The sequence below is a fragment of the Nanorana parkeri genome, unplaced genomic scaffold (genome assembly GCF_000935625.1).
Source record: "Nanorana parkeri isolate BGI_ZX_2015 unplaced genomic scaffold, ASM93562v1 scaffold414, whole genome shotgun sequence".
NCBI lineage: Eukaryota > Metazoa > Chordata > Amphibia > Anura > Dicroglossidae > Nanorana > Nanorana parkeri.
Window position 1 is genome coordinate 23,396 of NW_017306682.1, and position 21,682 is coordinate 45,077.

A 21,682-nucleotide genomic window follows, 5' to 3' on the forward strand; every position below is an offset into this window, starting at 1 on the left:
TATGTAGCTTATGAACTCACATTAAAGGATTTTCTGTAAATCTGCTACAGAGAGGGAGAGAGGGAGGGGATGAGCAAAGCGAACGGTACTTTCTTAGTCTTCATCTTGGCAGCCTGAGAGGTGGAGCTGGTCCCTTCTGCAAAGTGAGGAAGGTGAGCTCTGAGATAGCAGCTCATATTCATAGAAAAACAGACTGATTCTTCTGGGTGTGAGCTGCCCTTTGTCCAGTTGGCTGTGTAGCTCTTGGTAGGCCAAAGGGTACAAGTTGGACATGACGTCTAAAGAGTTCAGATAGGACTGGTGGTCAGTTGAATGCTCTAGCCAAATGAGAAGTGAGTTCAACCATCAGCTTTAGAGAGTTGGGTTGATTGTTTTAGTCTTGACTTTCAAGTTTGACTTGTGGGTCTTCAAGTTTGACGTTTGTGTCTTCGAGTGTGAGGAGCTCATTTGACTATGTTACAGGGGATTTAGGATGTTAACACTCAAGGTGTTTTGGTGAAGGACATCTTGACCAAGTAGAAGAGTTTGCTGTAGACCCACTTGTGCTGCTACTTTTTTTAGTCAACTGTTTATTTCGGCAGGGAGTAGTTCTTGAAAGGTGTTATCTATAAAGAGTTTAGTCAGCTGCCATCCGCCTGTAGCAAGCTGCTAGGAGTTCACCTAGGTGTCAGCTCCTGGGAATACAGTGGGTGTGCACTGTGTTCAGTGACAGTGACCTGTACTCAGCCCCTCTCTACGCAGCCACATCAAAAGCTGAAACTTGCCCTCTCTGCCATCCTGGGTGGGGAGGGGTGGAGAGAGGTCCAGCAGAGCAACCCAAGCTCCCGGCTTCACAAGGATGGTGGTAGGAAATGCCTGGAGACAGGGAGCAGGAGATCTGTATGAAAGCGCTCACACTGGTGGCGGACCTGTGCTATAGTGGCATTGTGGAGAACGAAAACTGCCTGGATTTCATCTACTACCAGAGAGAACGGAGCCGACCTCGCTACACTGAAACAGGTATAGCCAGAAAAGTATAATTCATCTTCTAGCATGCCTTGAAATTAACTGTCTGTGTTTTATTCCTCTTTAGCTAATGATATAGTCTGTGTATGAGAGACCTAGATTAGGCAGACTGTTGCTATTATAGAGCATATCCTGCAGGATCTGTCTGTTCTGAATTGATGGTACTTATAGTTCCACCACATCTGGAAAGTCAATCTCTGTCCTTTACATATACCAACATGAAAATAGTGCAGTGACCTGACCAAATAGACAATTCAATGTATATCTAATCAGGCCAACCCTTGCAATACATTCTAAAGGATTATAACATGTGTGCTCAGATTTATTAATTAGCAGTGATGTTAAAGGTATAGTCATTCCTAACAACCAGTCAGTTGGCTGTGGGGAAGAAATTGGCTGCTATGGGCTTTTGCACATTTCCTTATTATATAGATTTAAAAACCTGCCTTAATTACTGTTATTCTGCTGCTACAACTAAAGGCTTATCCTTTAAGATTTTTGAAGGGAGCCTACCTACTTGTAGCTACCCACTTGAGATACCTATAGTCATGTAGCCATTAAAGAGACAAGACAGCTACAAACAATATGGTAGAATCAGTGCATTATGGAAATTAGATTCTTTCCATGTCTCGCTGCTTTTACTCTACTAGTCTATGACTACAAGTTCCAGAATCCACACCCAGTGTGTGACTTGTAGATCCACAACAGCTGGAGAACAGCAGGTATTGTGAATTATCTGAACAGAACCTAGTGCATGTATTGGGCAGTAACAGGTTGGTTCAATAAAGCAAGAATCAAAGTGCAGTGCCCGGCAGCAGCCAATCAGAATACATTTTGTACTGATCTGAATTCAGTACAGCTTATTGGTTGTTGTGGATCTCTGCTTGTTGCACTTCAGCCACCTTTGCACTGCGATATCCCGTAGAAAACCTATAAATTAAGCGGCTGTGGTGGCAAAAAATACAGTTACCTGATTCAAAATGCATTAATAGTTTACATTTGGGTCTTGCTGCTACTTGTAGTTCCGCAACCTCTGAGAGCTTCATAGAGTCTCTGGTGCTATAGAAATATTCCATATTTAAAATGGTCTTATTGTGATATTGATATGTTTCTTTAGTATTTGCTGTTGCAATAATTTACATGATATTTATAGAGGTTGAACAAAGAATATAAATGTGATGACTGTTTACAGCATTTGGAGCCATGGTTGATCAAAAATCTGATTTAAAGGGTTGCTCCACCCAAAGAGTTTTATTACCCAGAATTACCATTCCCCCCAACTGGGGGTGTTACAGAGCCAAATATCATTATCACATGCCCTAGATGCATTATGATGGAATAAATGGACAATTGGTGTGTCCAGCTGTGATTGCTATCTGTTGGTGACAATAAAGTGTCCCATTTTGGCATGGTGCACCCGCACTTGGATTGGGACTTATGTTGTGGGATTTCACCATAGCACCCTTTGACGATTGGGTCTGAATGCTGTATGGATTGCCCTGGATTTCTTGGATTTACAGCTGTGAGAGGGTGACACCATTCCACTGTAAGAGATGCTGAAGATACATCTTTATGAAAATGTAGCCAATGTACTTCATGGGAGATACTAGCCAGCATATCAATTTTGGAAGGTGACGGTCTCTATCATTTCATTTTATACAGTGTTTCTCCTGGAAGCACGTAAATCTCATAGGATCGGCACTGAAAATTGCTGCACAGAGTGCCGATCATCACTCCAGCATGTGAATCCTTTCTTTGCAAAAAAAATATTAATAAAAGCCAAGACATTTTATTAAAACCAAAAAAGCCATTGTAAATACCCTTTTCCCCATCATGACCGCTATCCAGAGCAGCATCCAAGGGGAAGGGGTGGAGACTCCTTGAGATGATCGGCAGGTTCTGCTGACATCACCGATCCCAGCCACCGTCACTCAAACTTTACATGGAGGGGATCAGCAGCCGTCTGTCTGTCTGAGTATAGGAATGCTGTTGCATGGCACCAGCGCCAGATTAACATAGGGGCTACTAGAGTGCCAGCACTAGGCCCGCCACTGAAAAGATTGCCTTGATATGCCTGGGCCGGCCGGGCTGTACACAATCAGGTAGAGGTGCCAGCAGCTCTCTAATCAGGCTTATTAGACGGCTGCTCGCTGGGGCCTTGCGGGTCCCCAGTGAAGAGCAAGAGGTCGTCTAATTAGAGAGCCATCTCTGCTGCTTCCCATCCATCCGAACGACAGCATCAGGCCCATGATCAGTGCCGGATTTCCCACAAGGCCAACTGAGGCCCGGCCTCGGGGCAGCAGGGAGTAGAGGGGCAACAGAGGTGTGGAATTGCTATCTCCCGAAGCCCAGGATATGCAGTTTCGGGCCCCGGGCGGGTAGTTGTTTAGCCCTGCTTTGGGCAAGCAGGGCTAAATGTACAGTGCTTGTTTTCTACAAGTGATCTCGGCGATGTCACCGAGATCACTTGTATGCAGCCTGCATATAGGGGGGCGCATTGAGGAACATGGCATTGGGGCAGCAGAGAGAGTAAATCCGGCCCTGCTCATGATGCTCTTAATCCGGCCCTGCATGGCATCCTCTAGCACCCAAATAGAAGGCAGAGGTGCAAACTGACCACAGTAGGATGGATCTGCTTCTGTGCTTGGCGTGATTAAAGCAGAACAGAAAAGAAAGGGGGCTGGTAGCATCAGAAGGTATTTCGCAGCAAACGACAAAATAAAAAATGAACAAGGCTATATTTATAAACAAGTACATGAAAACACAGACACATACATGACATATTACATTTTGGGGGACCATATACCCAAAACATGAAATACTCACCTCCTCTCTAGTGGTGTCTTCCACAATAATTCCTTTCTACCACTAGATGTCATCAGTGTTCCAATTTGAATGACACCCAGCCCTGTTTACCAACCTCTTGTAAATGATGGGCATCACGGGGCCGCTCTCAACACATTCACATTTGACTTAACCTGAAAAGGGAAAACTAATGCAGCCACCCACATCTAAGGACTAGTAAGCTGCAATATTTTTGGCCTTGGGTTTAGATACACTTTAAATCGAATGAATATGCTTATTTTATTCTTGGCTCCACAAGTTACCCCTACGTACCCTATTATTGCTCCCTCTTACCTCAAAGTACTGGGTTTTCCTTTTTGTACAACTGGTTCCTGAACATAGCAGAAAGGTATCAAAGGGAAGCTGAGCATGTGAGCATGTGCTTCTGGTATTATCGGCATTAAGTGCATGTGCACATTACTGTGCCTTTAGTGCACACTATTACACAGCACAAAGTGCGGTACCAAGTACTAGGTGTGTTGGCATTCATTTGAATGGCACACCAATGCACCTTCCAGTGACTGTGAGATGCAGCACCATGCATGGTACCGGAATACTGTGCATCGTGGTGAAAAACAGTGCATGCACTACTCTTTTTTCACAGCACCATTACACAATGCATAGTATTGTGGGACTGTATATTGCGCTGCAGTACAAGGCCACCAACAGGTTCCTTGGGGTGCCAATCAAGTACTGCATTGTAGTACTGCTCACTATGTGTGCTGTGCAATAGCGTCTGCTAACTGCATGGTAATGTGAGCTTAGTGCAGCTCTATAGTGTGTATGGGCCATAAAGGGAACCTGTTGCTTTGGCTTGAGTGGGCAAAGAGATGGTTTGCTTTAATGCTACATTCACACTATAAGATTTGGGTTTCCTGTGGCAGGAATTAACAGATTGGAATCTCAAATATCCCTTTTACCTGCGGCTTACATCTGTAAGTGGCAGTCTGCATGTAATTATTATTATTATTATTATACAGGATTTGTATAGCGCCAACAGTTTGCGCAGCGCTTTACAATACAAGGAAGACATTACAATCACAATACAATTTAAGACAAGATGGTAAGGAGGACACTGCCCCTGAGGGCTTACAATCTAAAAGGGAGGGGCCAGTTATACATGAGGAGGTAGCTGTGTGGGGATAATTTGTTTGAGAATGTGATAGTTCAGTGGTTAGGTTGAGATGGGATAGACTTCCCTGAAGAGAGGAGTCTTTAGGGATCGCCTAACGGCAGTCCATGTGGGAGATAGACGGACAGGTTGGAGTAAAGAGTTCCAGAGCATGGGAGAGACTCTAGAGAAGTCCTGGAGCATGGGAGGAGTTGACAAGGGTGCTAGAGAGCAGGAGGTCTTGGGAGGAGCGGAGGGGACAGTTAGGGTGATATTTTGAGACAAGGTTGGAGATATAGCCGGGGGCAGAGTTGTGGATGGCTTTGTAAGGGATTGTTAATATTTAGAATTGTATCCTTTGGGCGAGTGGAATAGTATGTGATAGGATTACATGCAGTTTGGAATTGATCATTGTCCCTGGACACCAAAATGGGAGATTTGCATAGTGTGAATCAGACCTGAGGCTGGGTTCACACCATTTTCTGGACCAGATCTGGAACATATTGCATTGAGTTTTTGCCACGTTTTTACTGTGCTTTTACCGCGATTTTGCCGGGATTGGAGTCGATTTTTTTTAGTTTAAAATGGTCTTACAGGTGCGTTCCAGTCCGTTCCATGCGTTTTTGATGCCGTTTGATGTGTTCCAGTGCATTCCAGACCAGACAAAATAGGACAAGCAGTTGTTCTCTGGTCTGGTCTGGAACGGACTGCGCTTGTGGAACAGAGGCCAGAAATAGCATAGGGATACATTGGGATGCATTTTTTTTTCATTTTATTGACCAGCCTCGGATGATCACAGTTTTCAGTACCGGGGTCAATTTTCAGATGGAGATTTCAAGGCCGGTAGTAATTAAGGGGCCCATCATGGGCCATTACACTAATTGTTTGAGAGTATAGCTTCTATAGTTTGGTGTCTTTTCATTGTACCGGTCCTCTGAGCTGGACACAAAGTTAGTTTGCAGACTGCTTCACCATCTCAGGCATCATGTTTTGCACATTAACTAATTGTGTGCGTGTGTTGCTGGATTATCTGTGCATATTTGAAATGAGAAAAAAAATCCTTTTGCAAATCTGCCGGTCTAAGCTACATAGCGTATGAATCCAAATTAATTCATATTAAGGGGCCCGTTCAGAAGTGTAACACAGAAGAGCAGGAGACTCAGACAGCTGAAATATTGGGATTTGCCCAATTTTAAATTGAGTTGGTTACTGAATACCCAGAAGGCTCACATAAGTAACAATGTAGCGAGGCTCCTTAAAGAATCCTGACCTGGTTCTCAGACACGTCTCTTTAATTTATCATCTCACGCTCTAGAATGATTTCCTTTCATTTGTCAATAGCACTTTGAGCTTCACTCTGGGAAACCACCTATATAAATATTACCCACCCCTATCTAATCCCCCAATCACATTTTTAAAACAATTAAAGTGATATAAAAGTATATGAATCTCTCAAACTTTTTCAAAATTGAATCCAGATTTAATATGACTTTAAAGTGAAAGGGTTTTTAAGCTATTTCAAATGTTGATGAAATCACTTACAATGGATGCTGCTCTTTGATGTTTAAAAGTTTAAGTTTCCTGCAGAATCATTCGGTCCCCTGAGCAGTGGCCCTGATGTCGTATTTTAGAGTGGCTCCTTTCCCTTGTAGGGTCCTATGGAGCCACCCTTGTGTGTGCTAGTAAGCTGTGTGTGTCTACACAAACAAATAGGCAAAGCAAAGACACTCTCCTCTCTGCTCTCCTTTCCTTCTTCCTACCTCCTTTCCTTCTCCAAGCTAGTAGATGGAAAGCTTCTGGAGACTGCTCTCTGATCTTGTACTGGACAGGAAGTTCAGGGAAGCTGAGCTGAGAGAGTTGGGGCTCTTTGGAAACAAGAAGACTGTAAGTGTTTGGGCAAATAATGTAAATAATGACTTTTCTGGGCAATGTGTATTTGTTTGATCTAAAATCATTACTAAAAAATGTTTCAGAGTTTAACACTACTTTAAAGTAAATTCTCTATTTATGGGAATGTGCAGTCACATGACATGCTGGGTCACAAGTCTTCTTTCTTCTACATTGTGATGTCACTGGTTGCCAGCAGCTAGGTGGGATGCCGGCCAGATCATGGCCCATACACATCTCCCTTCCTGGCTCCTAGCAACCTGGACACTCTTGCCAGAAAGGGGGTGGCAGGTACACTGCAAACATTGTTTGTCTGCCGCCTCCCCACATAACTGAAAGAGATGCCATCTGAGGCAACAGCTTCAGGCTGCCTCATTACAGGTACCTAGAGTTCACCACACACGTTACGATCTGACTGCACAATCCACTTTAGATCTACCAACAACAATGTAGTACGATGGCCTGCCTAACTGGATACAAGTTGAATGGATAGTCCAGGTAGGTCCTCCAATTCCATAGTTTTGGTAAACCTATCAGAAATGTGTAAAGTATATGGTGAGCATTTGCTTTATACATTTGGCCCATTGGCCTATTCAGTGAGGGTAGGGCTATGGCAGTGACAGGGTAGGGGGGTACAAAATATGCCTTTAACAGTTCACTTTCAGCAGGTTATCCACGGCTAATTGTCCTCCCTGCCAAAGGAATCACAGGAGCAGACTGCCTGCCAACAGATTGACTACTGAGGGATTCGTTCATCACTAATTACTTTCACCCTTTATAAATAAGCCTCTCAGTGTAGACGCTAATTATTTTTCCATTTCCTAAAGGTACGTATTAGGAATCGTTTGGGAGCAATAATTTCCGAGTCTAAGTCCTTTTCTGTTGTTTAATAAAAGTTAGCCAAAGTTTGTAGCAGATGCACATAACTAAATATTGCTTCAAGGAGCTGCACAGAGGGAGAATTACTCATCACCAAAGTCCCATATTAGTAATGAAAAGAAGACATAATAAACATATAATCATTTCCAAGCTGGTAGATTGCAGCATTTTAGAGCGCATTCAATAACAACCATTGCTTATTAAAGAATTTCCAGTAAAAGTAGAATCCTTCTGTAGCCCATATACAGAACAATCACTTAAAACTGCTAAACAATGTTTAGGCTATGCTACATTGAAATGGTAGTCAGCCATTCTTTGTGTTAAATTAATTATTTTAATTAAATTCCTGGAATCCCTAGAAGGAATGTTAATAGATAAGAATGTATTTATGTATTCTTACTTCTCCAAGTATGGCAAAATTTTTCTCCTCTGTAATAGCAGAATTCCCAAATCTTAAAGGCCAGTCTGTAGGGAGGTGGCCTGTGTGAAATGTTCAATTGTTCTTCACAGCAGGGGGTCCTTGTTGACGATGGGTTTGTGCTTTTATTGCTTCGCAGTCTAGCGCAAACCTCAACTCTTTCACTTACATTAGAACCAAACCTGTGCTGTGCCCATGGATGGAAGAGATGCAGGTTCTCTTTAAAGTCCAGACCCCTAGCAGCACATACGTTACCTACCCTCAATAGAAAATACCAATTACTTCCACGTATGTTGAGTCATTTCACTTCCTCTCAAGTCACAGCTCCCAGAGCTGTTGCATTAGAGGGAAAGAGACAGTCCTTAGTCCTCAGACAGTCCAAGAGCAATGCACAGGTTATCTTTAAGGTTCCTATCCCTTCTGTGCAGTACTAGGACATTTTTTCAGCCAGCAGGCTAATGCATCATAACAATGAAATCGTATCTAAAGCGCCAAACGTTGACCAACAAATAAAGGATAATTGCAGGCGAGGATTACTAGGGGTGCTGCCCCAATTCAGCCTGGGAAGCTGCAACACTATGGGAGAAAACAAAAGAGAAGGGAGCCCACCCTAGTGTAGATAGTTTTTAATGATATATATTGAAGTAACAATAAAAACATACTCCCAAAAATGAATCAAGATAAAAGTGTAACAGGTAAGCCTGGATGACATCTGAAACAAGCTGCACAGAAACCTGTGTATCAGCTTGTTAGTGGTGATCAAAACTTGTTAGTGGTGATTCAAGATGCATTTACCATAGGATCAATGTTCCCTATGTCAACAACTAATCAAAGTGTATTTACCATGCAAATACTCGGCACACGACCAGCATTTCCAGACATGTGTTTAAAGGGGACTATTACTGTCAGCAAGCAACCGGGAAACCCAGACACAAAAACATTGCTAAAATGTCTCATGGTTGCATGACTAACTTCTTGACAACTAGAGACATTGGTGCTCTGTGGTATTTTTGGCTCAATGCAAACCAAGCCTTTTAAAACTCATGGAGGAAGAAAACTTTTTCTCCTGGGTTACATTATATCTTATTGGAAAGCATCTTCTACATCTTCTTACATCTTCAAACATTTTGCATTCTGCTATGGCCTACAAGAAGTAAAAATGTTCACAAATCTGTGCTATTTATAATATTGATTCAGGTTATAACTAAAAGTCGCACAAATTACACGACCAGCGCCAACTTCACAACTAAAGAAACCCTCCTGTGGCCTAAAGAGTTAATAGAAATCCAGTAAGGCCACCCCGTAACAGACAAGGGATCCTGGAAACTGCATGGAAAAGAAAAGAAAACACCGGGCGCCTGACCTGGTGCAATAAAAAAACTCTTTATACTCACAAACAGAGCAAGAACTTTTTTTTATCATTTCCATTAATAACAGGATTACAGCCATTCCTTGGTTAGCGACTTACCTGTTTTGCGTCCACTCGCACTTACGACGGATCGCCGATCGACCTCCGACCCTGCGCGTCAGCGCGCCGTGTCGCCAGCGGAAGTGGTGTCCTCCGATCTTCACTCCGGGTCCCGGTACAGTACACTGTTCGGTACTGTACATCTGCAACGCTGTACAGTACTGTACTAATGCAGTACAGTACTGTATAGAGTTCCTCACTTAACGCCCAATTCGTTTAACGACCTGGTCGTAGGAACGGAATTCGGTCGTTAAGTGAGGTATACCTGTATTGCACCAGGTCAGACGCCCGGTGTTTTCTTTTCTATAACTAAAAGTCATATGACCCTGATATGAAATGTAAACAAGGACCCCCAATATGTCCATGAAAATCTTTGAAGTGGTTCTAAACCCAATTAATAAAATCTTATGAAAGCCTAAAAGCGTATCTAATCCCAAAAAACAAGATGGAATATAGTGTAGCTTACCAGTCGTACCATCTCTTTGACTTAAACCTGTGATTTGGTGAAATGCGTCAGTGGAGGCAGACCTTGGGCTGGACACCAGTGATGTGGTACATAAGCTTCAATAAACTAGCTCAGTGAAATCTGGTATGCACCCATTTATTCTTCTGTTTGTATTGGCGCATATTGGAGCGAGGATGTGCTCCCAGTAACAAGCACCCAGCTCATTCCTTTCTTGAGTCGTGGAGTAGCAGTGCTTCTTTTGTGTGTTCTCCTTACAGCTTACCAGTGCATTGATATGATGGCTGCATTAGTTTATTTTTTTTAGGCTTTTTTCACTTAAATTCACCTGGTGACATGGCCAGTAACACACTTCCTGCCTGAGGGTGACCCCACTCTATATCACTGTTCTGTGTACAAGCAGTGCTCATGGTAACCCCACATGCAGGTGTCATTGGGCCCATACGGTTTGCCAACCCCATAGGAAAGATTGGGATTTCTATTTGACATGCATATTAATGCAACATAATGCATGGGTTTGGCTGCATCAACAAGTGTAAATAGGTCTTTAATGGGGGGCTTTGGGATTATTCACACTTGTCCGTTTTCATGCATTTGCTGCATGAGAAAGCATATCAATTGGAAATGTAATTATTTCCTTTGTGACTGGGTCACATCTATCTCCTGCAGTTTAATGTGAAAAGGAAACGTACATGGGCCCATTCACACTTGTGTGTCTGCTTAACCATGTGCACTGCCATGCACATGGAACAGTGTGAATCCAGCCTACTGAACCTGACCACAAATTTGAAGTTAAAGGGTATCTAGGGTCAAAAACTAAAAATAACTCTGTATTTCTATATTGAATTTTAGTAAGTTCTACCCCACGCCTAATAAAACCAGATCCATTTAGAAGTTTGTAAACGTCCTTATTAAAGATGCCCATAGAATGTACTTCCTCAATGCACTGACACAATTTCGCTCAGCGCTGCGAACATGTACTTCCTTGTGTCACAACTAAGCCTGCCATGTGAACTACAACTCAGCATCTGAACAATGTAACATTATCATTGCTTGCTGGAAGTGATGCATGATGGGATATATATTCTTGCAAACCAAGATTGCATCAAATCATCAAATCAAGCAACCGGGACGCAAGAGACGCAAAGCACAATGGGAATCCAAGAAGTTGATGGAAGTGATGGGCAGATGGAAGGCAGCACTCACTACAAAAAAGAGATTTTTTTTCAAATAAGATTTGATTGCATTATGAGACACAACTCTTGTCTGTATTCCTATTACAATGCTCATGTTATAACAGGAGAGGATATGCTGGGACTTTACAACTTCTTTAAAGGAGAACTATGGGGTCAGGGCTTTTCCCCATAGTTCTCCTTAGGGTAACGGGAGGACACAAACTAGCGTCCTCCCATTACCCTAAGATCAGTATACCGCGAGCTACAGCTCCTGGCATACTGAGACGCCGCAGCCAGAGCGGATCCCGACATCGATGTCGAGATCTGCCCAGTTGCGTGAGTGACAGCTGGCTCTGCCTATCTAGAGGCAGAGGCAGAGGCAGAGCCAGCTGTACCCGCCCCCTCCCCCGTCCGTTCCGCCAGTCAGCACTGGCGGATCGGAACGGGGAGGGGGAATCCAGCCCCTCCCCTGTCACGGCAGAGAGCCGTGACAGGATCGAGAGGTGAGCGAACGCCGGTATCTGTTCGCTCACCTCCCGATCTACTGAGCCGACCTGTGACAGTCTCATTGTCACAGGTCGGCTAGAACTATGAGGTGAGTGGAAATCACTAATCTCATAGTTCTCCTTTAACACAGAAAAAAACAAAAAAGATATATTTTTAGTAAAACTGCCCCATTCTATCGACACATTTTTCCTCGCTGGAGTCATGGACGTTGGCCAAAACTTAACAAAACACTTAATATATCATTTTATTTATTCTCTGAGCCCTTGCAGTTGTTAATAATAAGCAGATACAGTACTTTAAGTCAGTGGCATACATTACAGCGTTTGACAGTTCCCCGGTTGTGGAACGCTCTTACACTGCATTATACCGTCTCCAGAGACAGAATGGTGGCATTATTTGTAACTAAATTTATCATGGAAACACAGTAAAGATTTAAAGGGGAAATGTCATTCAAATTGAGAATGCATGGGATGCAAACAGAATTGTCTTGCTATTTATGATATGAATAGCACATCTTGGTAACTGTCTTTGGGCAAACAACAGTTTCTAGGTACACTTTGCCTTTTCCCTTTGAATAGAATAATAAGCAACTGTATTGTCGCTGTTGGCCCACATTCACACCTGAGCATTTTGCACGTTTCCCAAAGCGCAACAATGCTCAACATGAAAAAACTCATTAGTAAATCCCCTGAAAATGCTCACGTGTGTATAGGGGCTTAAAGACAGACCCAGAGAGACAGAACGGAGTGGCGGCATGACTAGCGGGAGGAATAGTCCCTGGAGAAGGGGTTAAAAATAAAATGGGAATGAGCTGTTCTTACCTGATTGGATGTTGGGGTCAGGTGTCCGGGAGGAGCCACATGGGTTGGAACTGCAAGGGCATTCTTTCTGGAAAGTCGATGGAGGAAGCAGGTTGTCCCACTCTCCCTCCTTGAATTTTATGGTTTGTGATGGTTGTAAGGTCCTTTTTTTTATGTCACGGCAGCTTAAGATTTTAGGTGAGGCCTTATTTGGGCTGTTGGGCACCCAAAGACCCCTTCTCAGATCAAACAGTCGTTAAGAGTATGGATTTGTATATTATTCGGTTTATTACTTTGGTTATTGTTAAAGGTGGTTTGGTTAATAAAAGGGCTGCTTTGGCCATTTAAATCCATGTCGCGCAGTCTGTGTGTAAATTGGGGTTTTTTAACAGAGGCACGAAATCGACAAATCCATCAGTCAAGAGATTTGCAGAAAAGCTTACAAATTATTACAATCATTTTTTTAAATCTTTTTTCTTTGATTATCAGATATTTTCAGTCATAATAACAGCAATAGGAATGCCACACACCAAAATGCTCAATAATATTTTTTCTTTATTAAGCAGCCAGCTAACAAGCTCTTATTCTGATGCGTTTCGTGCTAGGCACATTGCTTTCAAAATACCAAAATTCTGATGTGAGGAACATCCTATAGAATTTTACAACAACACTGCTGTACACCCATTGCAAATCAATTAGATCTTTAAAAAAAATTCTGACTCATGCCATCACGGCCTCATACAAAGTCAGCCAAATCTTTATGCTTTTTTAAGACCCGTCACATGCCAAGATTGTAGTGCCATTCAACTGAAATGTAGTAGCTTGTACAACATGAATAAATCATGTGTGGTCACCCTAAAGCTGAATTAAATAGTCAAAGTATCCTTGACTGCTCAATCTTCCACATCGGTCGTAATAGAGGGTCATGGTGGTGCAACAAGAACAAACACTTATAGGGGGCGATTACATTAAGGCTTTTCAACACAATTCTTGTGTTATAGCTGTATCTAAAACTCTTGGACAGAATTCATAAAAAGTTTGTGACAGCTCTATAGCTGAAACCGCCACATGCGACACATTCACAAAGTTCTTATTTGTGAAATGTTTCTAATATGACACTGTGTCGGCATCAAATTCATTATCAAATATTACCATTTTATAGCAAAGAAAACTGGAGGTAATTAAGACAATTTGGAGTAGGCAGGGCCATACCAGTACTTGCCACATTGGATGAATTCCAATGGATTGGGATTCTGGTGGCTCTGTCACAAACCTGCTTCCTGGGACAAAGTCCTTGCGATATACAGACATACCCGAGTCAAGTATTTTATTTGAAAAAAATAAAAATTGTCTATGACACAGGGTGGTTTAGCAAACGACATTTCATTCAGTTAGGGGTACAAACGCATACATTTCATTTTATCTCTGTAAGAAAAAATATATGGAGCAAGGACTCCATGTATGTTTTGTGACATCAGCATGCCTGCTATATCTTTAGAGGTAAAGTACAAAGCTATATGCTTAAATGACACAAGAAGGAAGATAAAGCAATTTTTTGGCAGACACAAGACCGTCTCCTTACCACTGTTTCACCATGTGCTATCAGCAGACAATATTTAATCATTTGAGATGTGGAGCTAAAATTGGCACAAGCAATATGCACAGTGTGCATTCTGCTGCTCGTTATTAAGAAACTGTCAAGTCAAACATCCCTTCCTCCTTTTACTTTTAATCTGGGACATGTTTCTCTGTGCTTCTTTGAATTTGTGCTGGGAGAAAAATGACACTGTGTACATACTGCTATTGTAACATGGAAGAGGCAAGGAATAGCACAATGGCTTGCACTCAGACTAATGACCTTGACTTGTAGTCCAAGATATAGTTGACACAAAAGCTTGGTAGTTGGGCTGTATTCACATGGACCTCTGACTGGGATTTATCCAAGTGCCTATTGAACACGCATTGCGTTCATCGGAAATGAGAAAAGACCTATGTGGATGACATTTCGTTTGCTAAAGCACTGTGGTGTGGATTTTCTAAAGCCTAAATAGGCCATTTGTAAGGGAGGTTTCCCCTTAGCTTAGTGAATGTGGGGAAATTTCACTTTGACAAGAATACCCAACCACGTGCAAGGAAACTAAAAAAATAAACAGTATATTTACTTGCACATGATTGAATGATGGAAGTCTATAGAGCTTTAACTCATTGACTTAGCTTAGTGGAAATTTCCCATCCAATGTTCAAATTCCCTTGCAAAGTAAATGGTGCATTGTAATCCCTTGGCTTTCTTTTTTTAACGCTTTTTAACTTTATTTTATCCTTTTTCGTATCTGGGTGCTGTTGAACCTTTTTCAGCCACTTCTTGCCTACGAGTACTCTCCCATGATGGCTACAAATCATTGCTTTGAACCTGCTTCCTCACAGACGATACAATGTAGCTGATTGGTTACAGTCATTGCTCAGCTGTCAATTTTTTGCCTGGTTCCTTGGACAAAATGTAAGTAAAAAATGTATCAAGTGGTTGTGATAGGGCCACCCACAGCTCAAATTTCATCCTGCTAACTGCTGACCCAGCTGGAAATTGAGCAACAGATGGCCAGCTTGACAATGGTGGGCCATACCTGCACAATGTGTATTGGCAAAGCAGCTAATAGTCTCCAATGGGGCGTATGTAACTGGGTGACAACACAGGAGCACAGTTGGGAGACAGTTATCACCCCATAACTGAACAAAGACTTTAATAAAACAGCTTTCCTAAAAGAAACATGGAAGCAGCCATTGCTGAAAATGCTAGTTACCTTGTTGATATGCTGACTCTCTGGTTTGACTGACCTGGAAAAAGTATGCTTAACTCAGAGAAAATTTAGAACTGCACACTGCTTTTGGATCTGTGACCGTAAGGGCCTGGATTGATGGGCTCTGACCTTGTGTTGATAGCATTAGTTTTACTTCACTTTGAGATGCTTCTGAAATCATTTAGATATAATTGACAGGTGCATTTGACCCGCAGTTAACCTCTTTCAAGTGGGTTTTGCATTCCCATAGGCTTGTATGAGAATGCAAAACACATCTGATGCAAGCAAAATCCCATTAACACAGCCCCTAAGTAGAGGAGAGTGGATACTGCTATCTGCTGGACCCCTGTATTTTACGAGTGGAGGCTGCGGTGTCCCATAGAGTGTTCTCTGCATTGTACTTTAAGGGATATTATTATTACAGGTATTTATGTAGCGCTGACAATTTACGCAGCACTTTACATGGTTGCACATTCACATCAGTCCCTACCCTCAAGGAGCTTACAATCTAAGGTCCCTATCTCACACACATACATAGAGTGCCAACTTAGAGAGGAGTCTAACCTACCAACATGTGTTTGGAGTGAGGGAGGAAACCCACGCAAGCACAGGGAGAGCATGCAAACTCCTTGCAGATAGTGACCTGGCTGGGATGTAAACCAGTGACTCCCAGTGCTGCAAGGCAGAAGCACTAACCACTATGCCACTGTGCTGCCACAATATCCCATGATTGGGGGAAAGGCAGGTCACATGACTTTAACAGTACTTTTTATCCGGTTCATCTCCCAGCTTTTTTACCCTCAGTTATTGAAAAGAAAAGAGGCTTTGCTTGCTTCAGAGTCCAAAAGCATCACCTGCCTCTATGGGGTTCTATTGCACACATTCAAAGAACTGGGAGAAGATTAAGGGTGGCAGGAGGTAAACATTGCAGTGGGCCATTGCAGCACAACTTGGCAAATATGCAACTGGAGTCAAGGAGAATGGTTTAGTTAATGGTGGAGGGGCAAAAAGGGTACACGCACACACTATACTCTACACTGTACTTCACACTATACTATAAAACACAGAAAGGATTTGTTTCTTTAAAGTTTTTAATCACATATTGGAGAGCATTACAGATGTTGTAGCAATTCAGGCCAGGGTTATATTTATTGAGTCTTAAAGACAAGCACTGTTAGTAAAGATTAGCAAAATGATTGGTCTCCAGATGGTTGAAAGTGAGCTGAGTTCTCTACAGATGTGCTCTGTCCTAGTAAAAAAAAATATGTTGGGGCCATGATCAGAGGAAAATATTTATTGTAACTCATAGCAAGTGAGTACCGTTGTAACAATGACATTTCCGATCATGAAATTAAAGTGATTGGATATTGTAGAGGGGTGATGGGCTGAGAACTCAATTTTGATAGGAGGTTTTGTCTTGCAATAAAGGAGACAATAGCCATAAAATGCTTGTTACCGGGTACTGCCAGTTACATTTTAGTTGGAAAACATTTGTATCCGAGTGCATCCATCTGTTAAAGCAGCAGATCCAGTTTAGCAGTGCATATTTGGTGCTGGTACTTTTGATGAATGAGATTGAGGGAAGTGTGCTGGTATGCCCCGTACCTGGAAGTTCGGGTACTTTACAGGTACTCTAGGTGCCAGTTGGGCTGGCAGAAAATGCTAAGAGCACACATCTTAATTCGGGGTTCGGCGAACGCTAGAACATGCAATGTTCGAGTCGAACCTATGGTCGACTCGAACATGCAGCCCATCCTTAATGCTGACTGCTCTACTGCAGCTATAATATTTTGCTTAGCTGGTTCTGATTTATAGGATCACTTTAAAGTGGACATTTTCCCCCTTTTGACTAAAAATCACATCAGCATACAACAAATGCTGATAAAAAATCATCTTACATGCATTAGCTGAACAAACATATTTCTATTTTACTTACAATTTTTTTATCCACTTCCTGGTCCACTTTGGCACAAATGATGTAATCGTGCCCAAGCAATGCATCCTGGGAATGTTACATCAGCAGAGCATTGCTGGGTAATCTCATCTGTAATCTCGAGAACGTGGAAAAAGGCATTTTCCTCCCCTGACATGATGTGCATTGTCACATGTCCTAATCACATGTGCCAGAGTACCAGAAAAGGGGTTATATTATGGAGGAAAAGAAAATTTATGTATGCAAAGAATAAAAATTATCTAGAAGTATGTGTTTGTAGATTGTCATTACTGAACAAGGAGGATTATGACTCATGGCAGCTTTTTTTTAGCCATTTGTGTCTCATTAGGGAGATTTACTTTCCTGCCCAATAGCCACAACTGGAAGTCAGGGGAAACCTTTCCGAAGTGATGGAAGTCCCTGGTGGTCAGCGGGGTCACAAGAACTAGTGTTACCATTGGAAGATTTCCCATCTATTCCTATTCTGATGACAACCTAAAATGTGGGATTTTCTTTCACTCTTACTGATAATGGTCACCAGGATAAATAGAGATAAATAGAGACGGTGAATCTTCCTAACTCCTCTACTCTATCCAAAACTAAAAAAAAAAAGTTTGGCTTCAGTTGCACTTTAACATTATTGCCAAGACAAAGTACTTATAGATGTAAGAAATACTCTATCTATATTACTTTTACTCTTAAAGTTTCTTTTAAAAAGTCAGTTCACTGTAACTTGTTACAATGCCAAAAAGAAACATGAAAAAGCTGAGCGATGGCAGAAGCAGGTACATTGGGTTATTTTTAGTAGCGAGTCCGGGTTCTTTTAACTGAACTAGGAGGCTGCACAAAAGCGGTTCTTTCAGGGAGCGCAGATGCTGACTTGTGGAAGCTGAATGATAACTTATTGAACACTGAATTCATGTAAAGTGAAATTCTGCTTTTGAAGACCTTCACAGTGATGAATGCAGCATGAAAACATTGGTATACAGTATATCATTTTGTATTTCTGTTCCTTCTCCTTCTATTTCTATTAGATATACCGACAGATCTCCCCCGCCTGTAAAAACAAAAACCCCCAAAAAACAGCAAAACGCTAGTGTAAATGGGGGATGAATGAGAAAAAAATGCACGATTTCCCCATCAATGCTAAACAGCATGGCTCAGAGAACCCCCTGATGACGTTGAATGCCCAAACAGATTGGATGCAGTCACTCTTCAGCCAAGAATTTGTAAACCAGCTCCTTCTACAAAAGTCAATTGAAAAGTTGACTTTTGTTAAACAGAGAGTTGATGAGGGGCACACACGGCTGTAGTTTTGACTGAGTCTTAAGGCCGGTGTATGGCCAGCTTAAAGCGGACCTTTGCACTCAAAAATCAGATCCTACCAATCCCTCTATGTACGATGATTAATAATAACATAGACATGTCAGGTGTAAAATGCTGTGATTATGAAATACTTACACTTGCAGAGCATTCACTTCCTGCTTTGAAAGGGCAAAATGACTTCAGTTTGCCAAAGCGATGCACACTGGGATTGCCTTGTCATCAGCAGAGCATTGCTGGGAAATCTCATCTGTAATCTCAGGAGATCTCAGAGAAAAGCATTTTCCTCCCCTTAGATGATGTGCATGGTCACATGTCCTAGTCACATGTCTAGTCACATGTGTCAGAAATCCAGGAAGTAAAAGGAGAGCTGGAGTGCAGAGGTTGCCTACTACTCTCTAGAATGTTATTCAGACTCAGAGCCTACAATTCAATGTATTAATAAGTGCAGTCACCAGCACCCGTTTATAGATTCCAAAGGGAAGGTGTTCCTTTTGTTCCCTTGGGATATCTCCAGTGCCAAGAGTTGGAGTCTTGAACCGGGTTCCCTCCAGCACTATTAAACGTGATCACATAAATGTCCCAAATATGCAATAAAAGCAAAGACTGCACTTTATAATAAGACATCAACCAGAAGAACTTCTACTTCTACGCCCATGCAGGCTACCTAAAGTCCATGAACCCATCGCACTCTTTAACCACCATTTCCAAACAAATAAGGGTGGATGCTGCGGTAGTCGACGGCTGGCAACCATAGTAGATATCAAGTAGAATATGAAGACACACCGACACTCCAATAGTGAATCAAATACGTCTGTTTATTGACGTATGAGTACCATAGTCTGATACACTTAATGCCACACTATGCTACTCATGCTACTCATTCACTATTGGAGTGCTGGTGTCTCTTCATATTCTACTTGACATCCAGGTTACCTGCCACTTAGTGCCAAAGGCCTGTTCGACTAGACAGGAAACTTTTAAAAGTAGCATTTAGCAATAGAATATTGACTATCATATTGTATTTGTTTTCTAGAATACAATTAAATTGCATGATATCGATCAGTAAAAGATAAGAAGTAGCTGGTGTTTAAAGGATCAGCACAACCACCTTACCACAGTGCCTGTCCCTTAAAGGTACCATTTCTTATGTATTTGGTTTCCGAGTCTCTAACAAGTGACCAGTGACCACAGTTGTACTTTCAGAGCAAATGTCCATGAATGAATATCCATAGAAGATAGATAAAGGATAATTAAAGCCTCTGTGGTTTTTTTTTTTTGCATAGATCTACTGCTAAAACGAAAATTCGTATTTCGTACGAATCCGAATTGAGTTCAGTTACGAATTACGAAATACGAAATAACGGATATTCCGAAACGAAACGAAACAGAACTAATTTTTTGACTGCGCACAAGTCTACTAGCAAGCAGTAGATCTATGCAACAAGTGGTAAAAAAAACCTGCTTTAACAGAGGTTAATACTCACCTGTGTCTTCCCTGCGCGCTCCCGTCCAAAAATTTGAAGATCCTTGGGTGGACGGCGCCATCCGTGGTATCTCATCACTGCGAGCACCACTTTTTTTCATATCTGGCCGGGACTGCTGTGAGGAGTGCGGAGGGTCTCTCCATCTACTTAAGATCCTCGGGTGGCCGCACAGCATCTTGGGGCAGGCGCATGCACAGTTCACATTTTCGGCCAGGACGTGTGGAGAGACACAAGGTAAGTATATAGATGCAGGCACCCGCATGCAGACACCGTGGGACAGGAACTGCCAGCAAGGACAGAGGAGTCAGCGCTGGATCGGAAACCCGCTGCAACGCTGGAGGGACAGATGAAAACGACAGGAAAGAAGAAAATCGGATTAAGAAACATCATTTAAGGTAAGTGCTTTCATTAACATTGGGGGGAGGGAAAACAAAAATTTACTTTAATGTCACTTTAATGAACAAACAGGTTTCCATGAATAACACTTTATCACTGACTTCAACTTTACAGTGAGATCGGTGAGATTGTTCCAACAACTGTGTATGGATACCCAAGGAGATAAGACTATTCCCGGGTTTGATGTTTACAAGTCCTCCCGTCATGCAGAAGATGTCACAAAATTGGTGGGATCCTGAGGGGTAATTATTATGATATTTCCAGATGCTGGTTAAGGACTAATGACCCTTTAGGATACCTTCAATTTTATCAGCCAGCTTCATTTAGTAGTACCAAACCCTGATGAAGGGAAGCCCTTTGAACCCCTGAAACACATTAGGGGGAATTTATCAAAACTGGAGCAGCCAAAATCTGGAGCAGATTTGCGCTGCAACCAATCAGCTCCTCTGTCTCATTTTCAAATGTTACCTGAGCATACTCAAGGTTGAAGCTAATTGGTTGCCACGGGCAACTGCTCCATATTCTGTCTTCTCTAGTTTTGATAAATTCCCCCCATTGACTTTTTATGACACACAAATCTGAATAAAATGACAAAGCAATACAACACTGCATATGAAAATCAAGGAATTATGAATATACATAGTGAAATATGAATTATATACAAAATATTATGAAATGTGAAAAGAAGTAATAATTTTAGGTTTATAAGAATCATGTGTATATATATGAGCATTGTTTTTAATATTTATATTTATGTAATAAATCTTTTATATGAACATCAACAAAATTGTACGAATTATAACTATATGAGTACCCTCAAAAAAAACCCTGCACAACCTAGGTGGTATAATGTGTAGTTTTTTGACTAAGTTTGGGGTGAGGCCTCTAATCACCTGGGGGAGTACTTTGGGAAGTGCCTGTTTTGGAATGAGAATTCTGAACATTATCCATTCTGCTATTGGCACGTTGCCCCTTTCCATACCGTTCAGCAAAGCTTTTACCTTCCGCCACCACTTGTAAGAGAGCTGCCTAAGGGAAATCATTTATGCTACACTGTTTAAGACTAGGGATGGGATTAGGATGCCACAGCTGATTGGGCGGCAACTGAAGGAATTTCGTTTTGGGTTTGGTGGAGCTCCTTCCCTGTTCAGAAGAGCTCAGTTTAGGAACGGGTTCAGTATAACACAGAGC

At 42.0% G+C, this 21,682-nt stretch overlaps 1 protein-coding gene across 2 annotated transcripts in view; it reads left to right on the forward strand.

Annotated features, from left to right (window-relative positions):
* Window positions 1–639: 639 nt before the first annotated feature.
* SYT9 (synaptotagmin 9) overlaps window positions 640–21,682 on the forward strand; it is a 107,727-nt gene continuing 86,684 nt past the window's right edge. For both annotated transcript variants that reach the window (XM_018559724.1, XM_018559725.1), the window contains exon 1: window positions 640–999. In XM_018559724.1, the coding sequence (XP_018415226.1) occupies window positions 852–999 (148 nt within the window). In that variant the 5' untranslated portion in view covers window positions 640–851. The remainder of the gene's footprint in view (window positions 1,000–21,682) is intronic.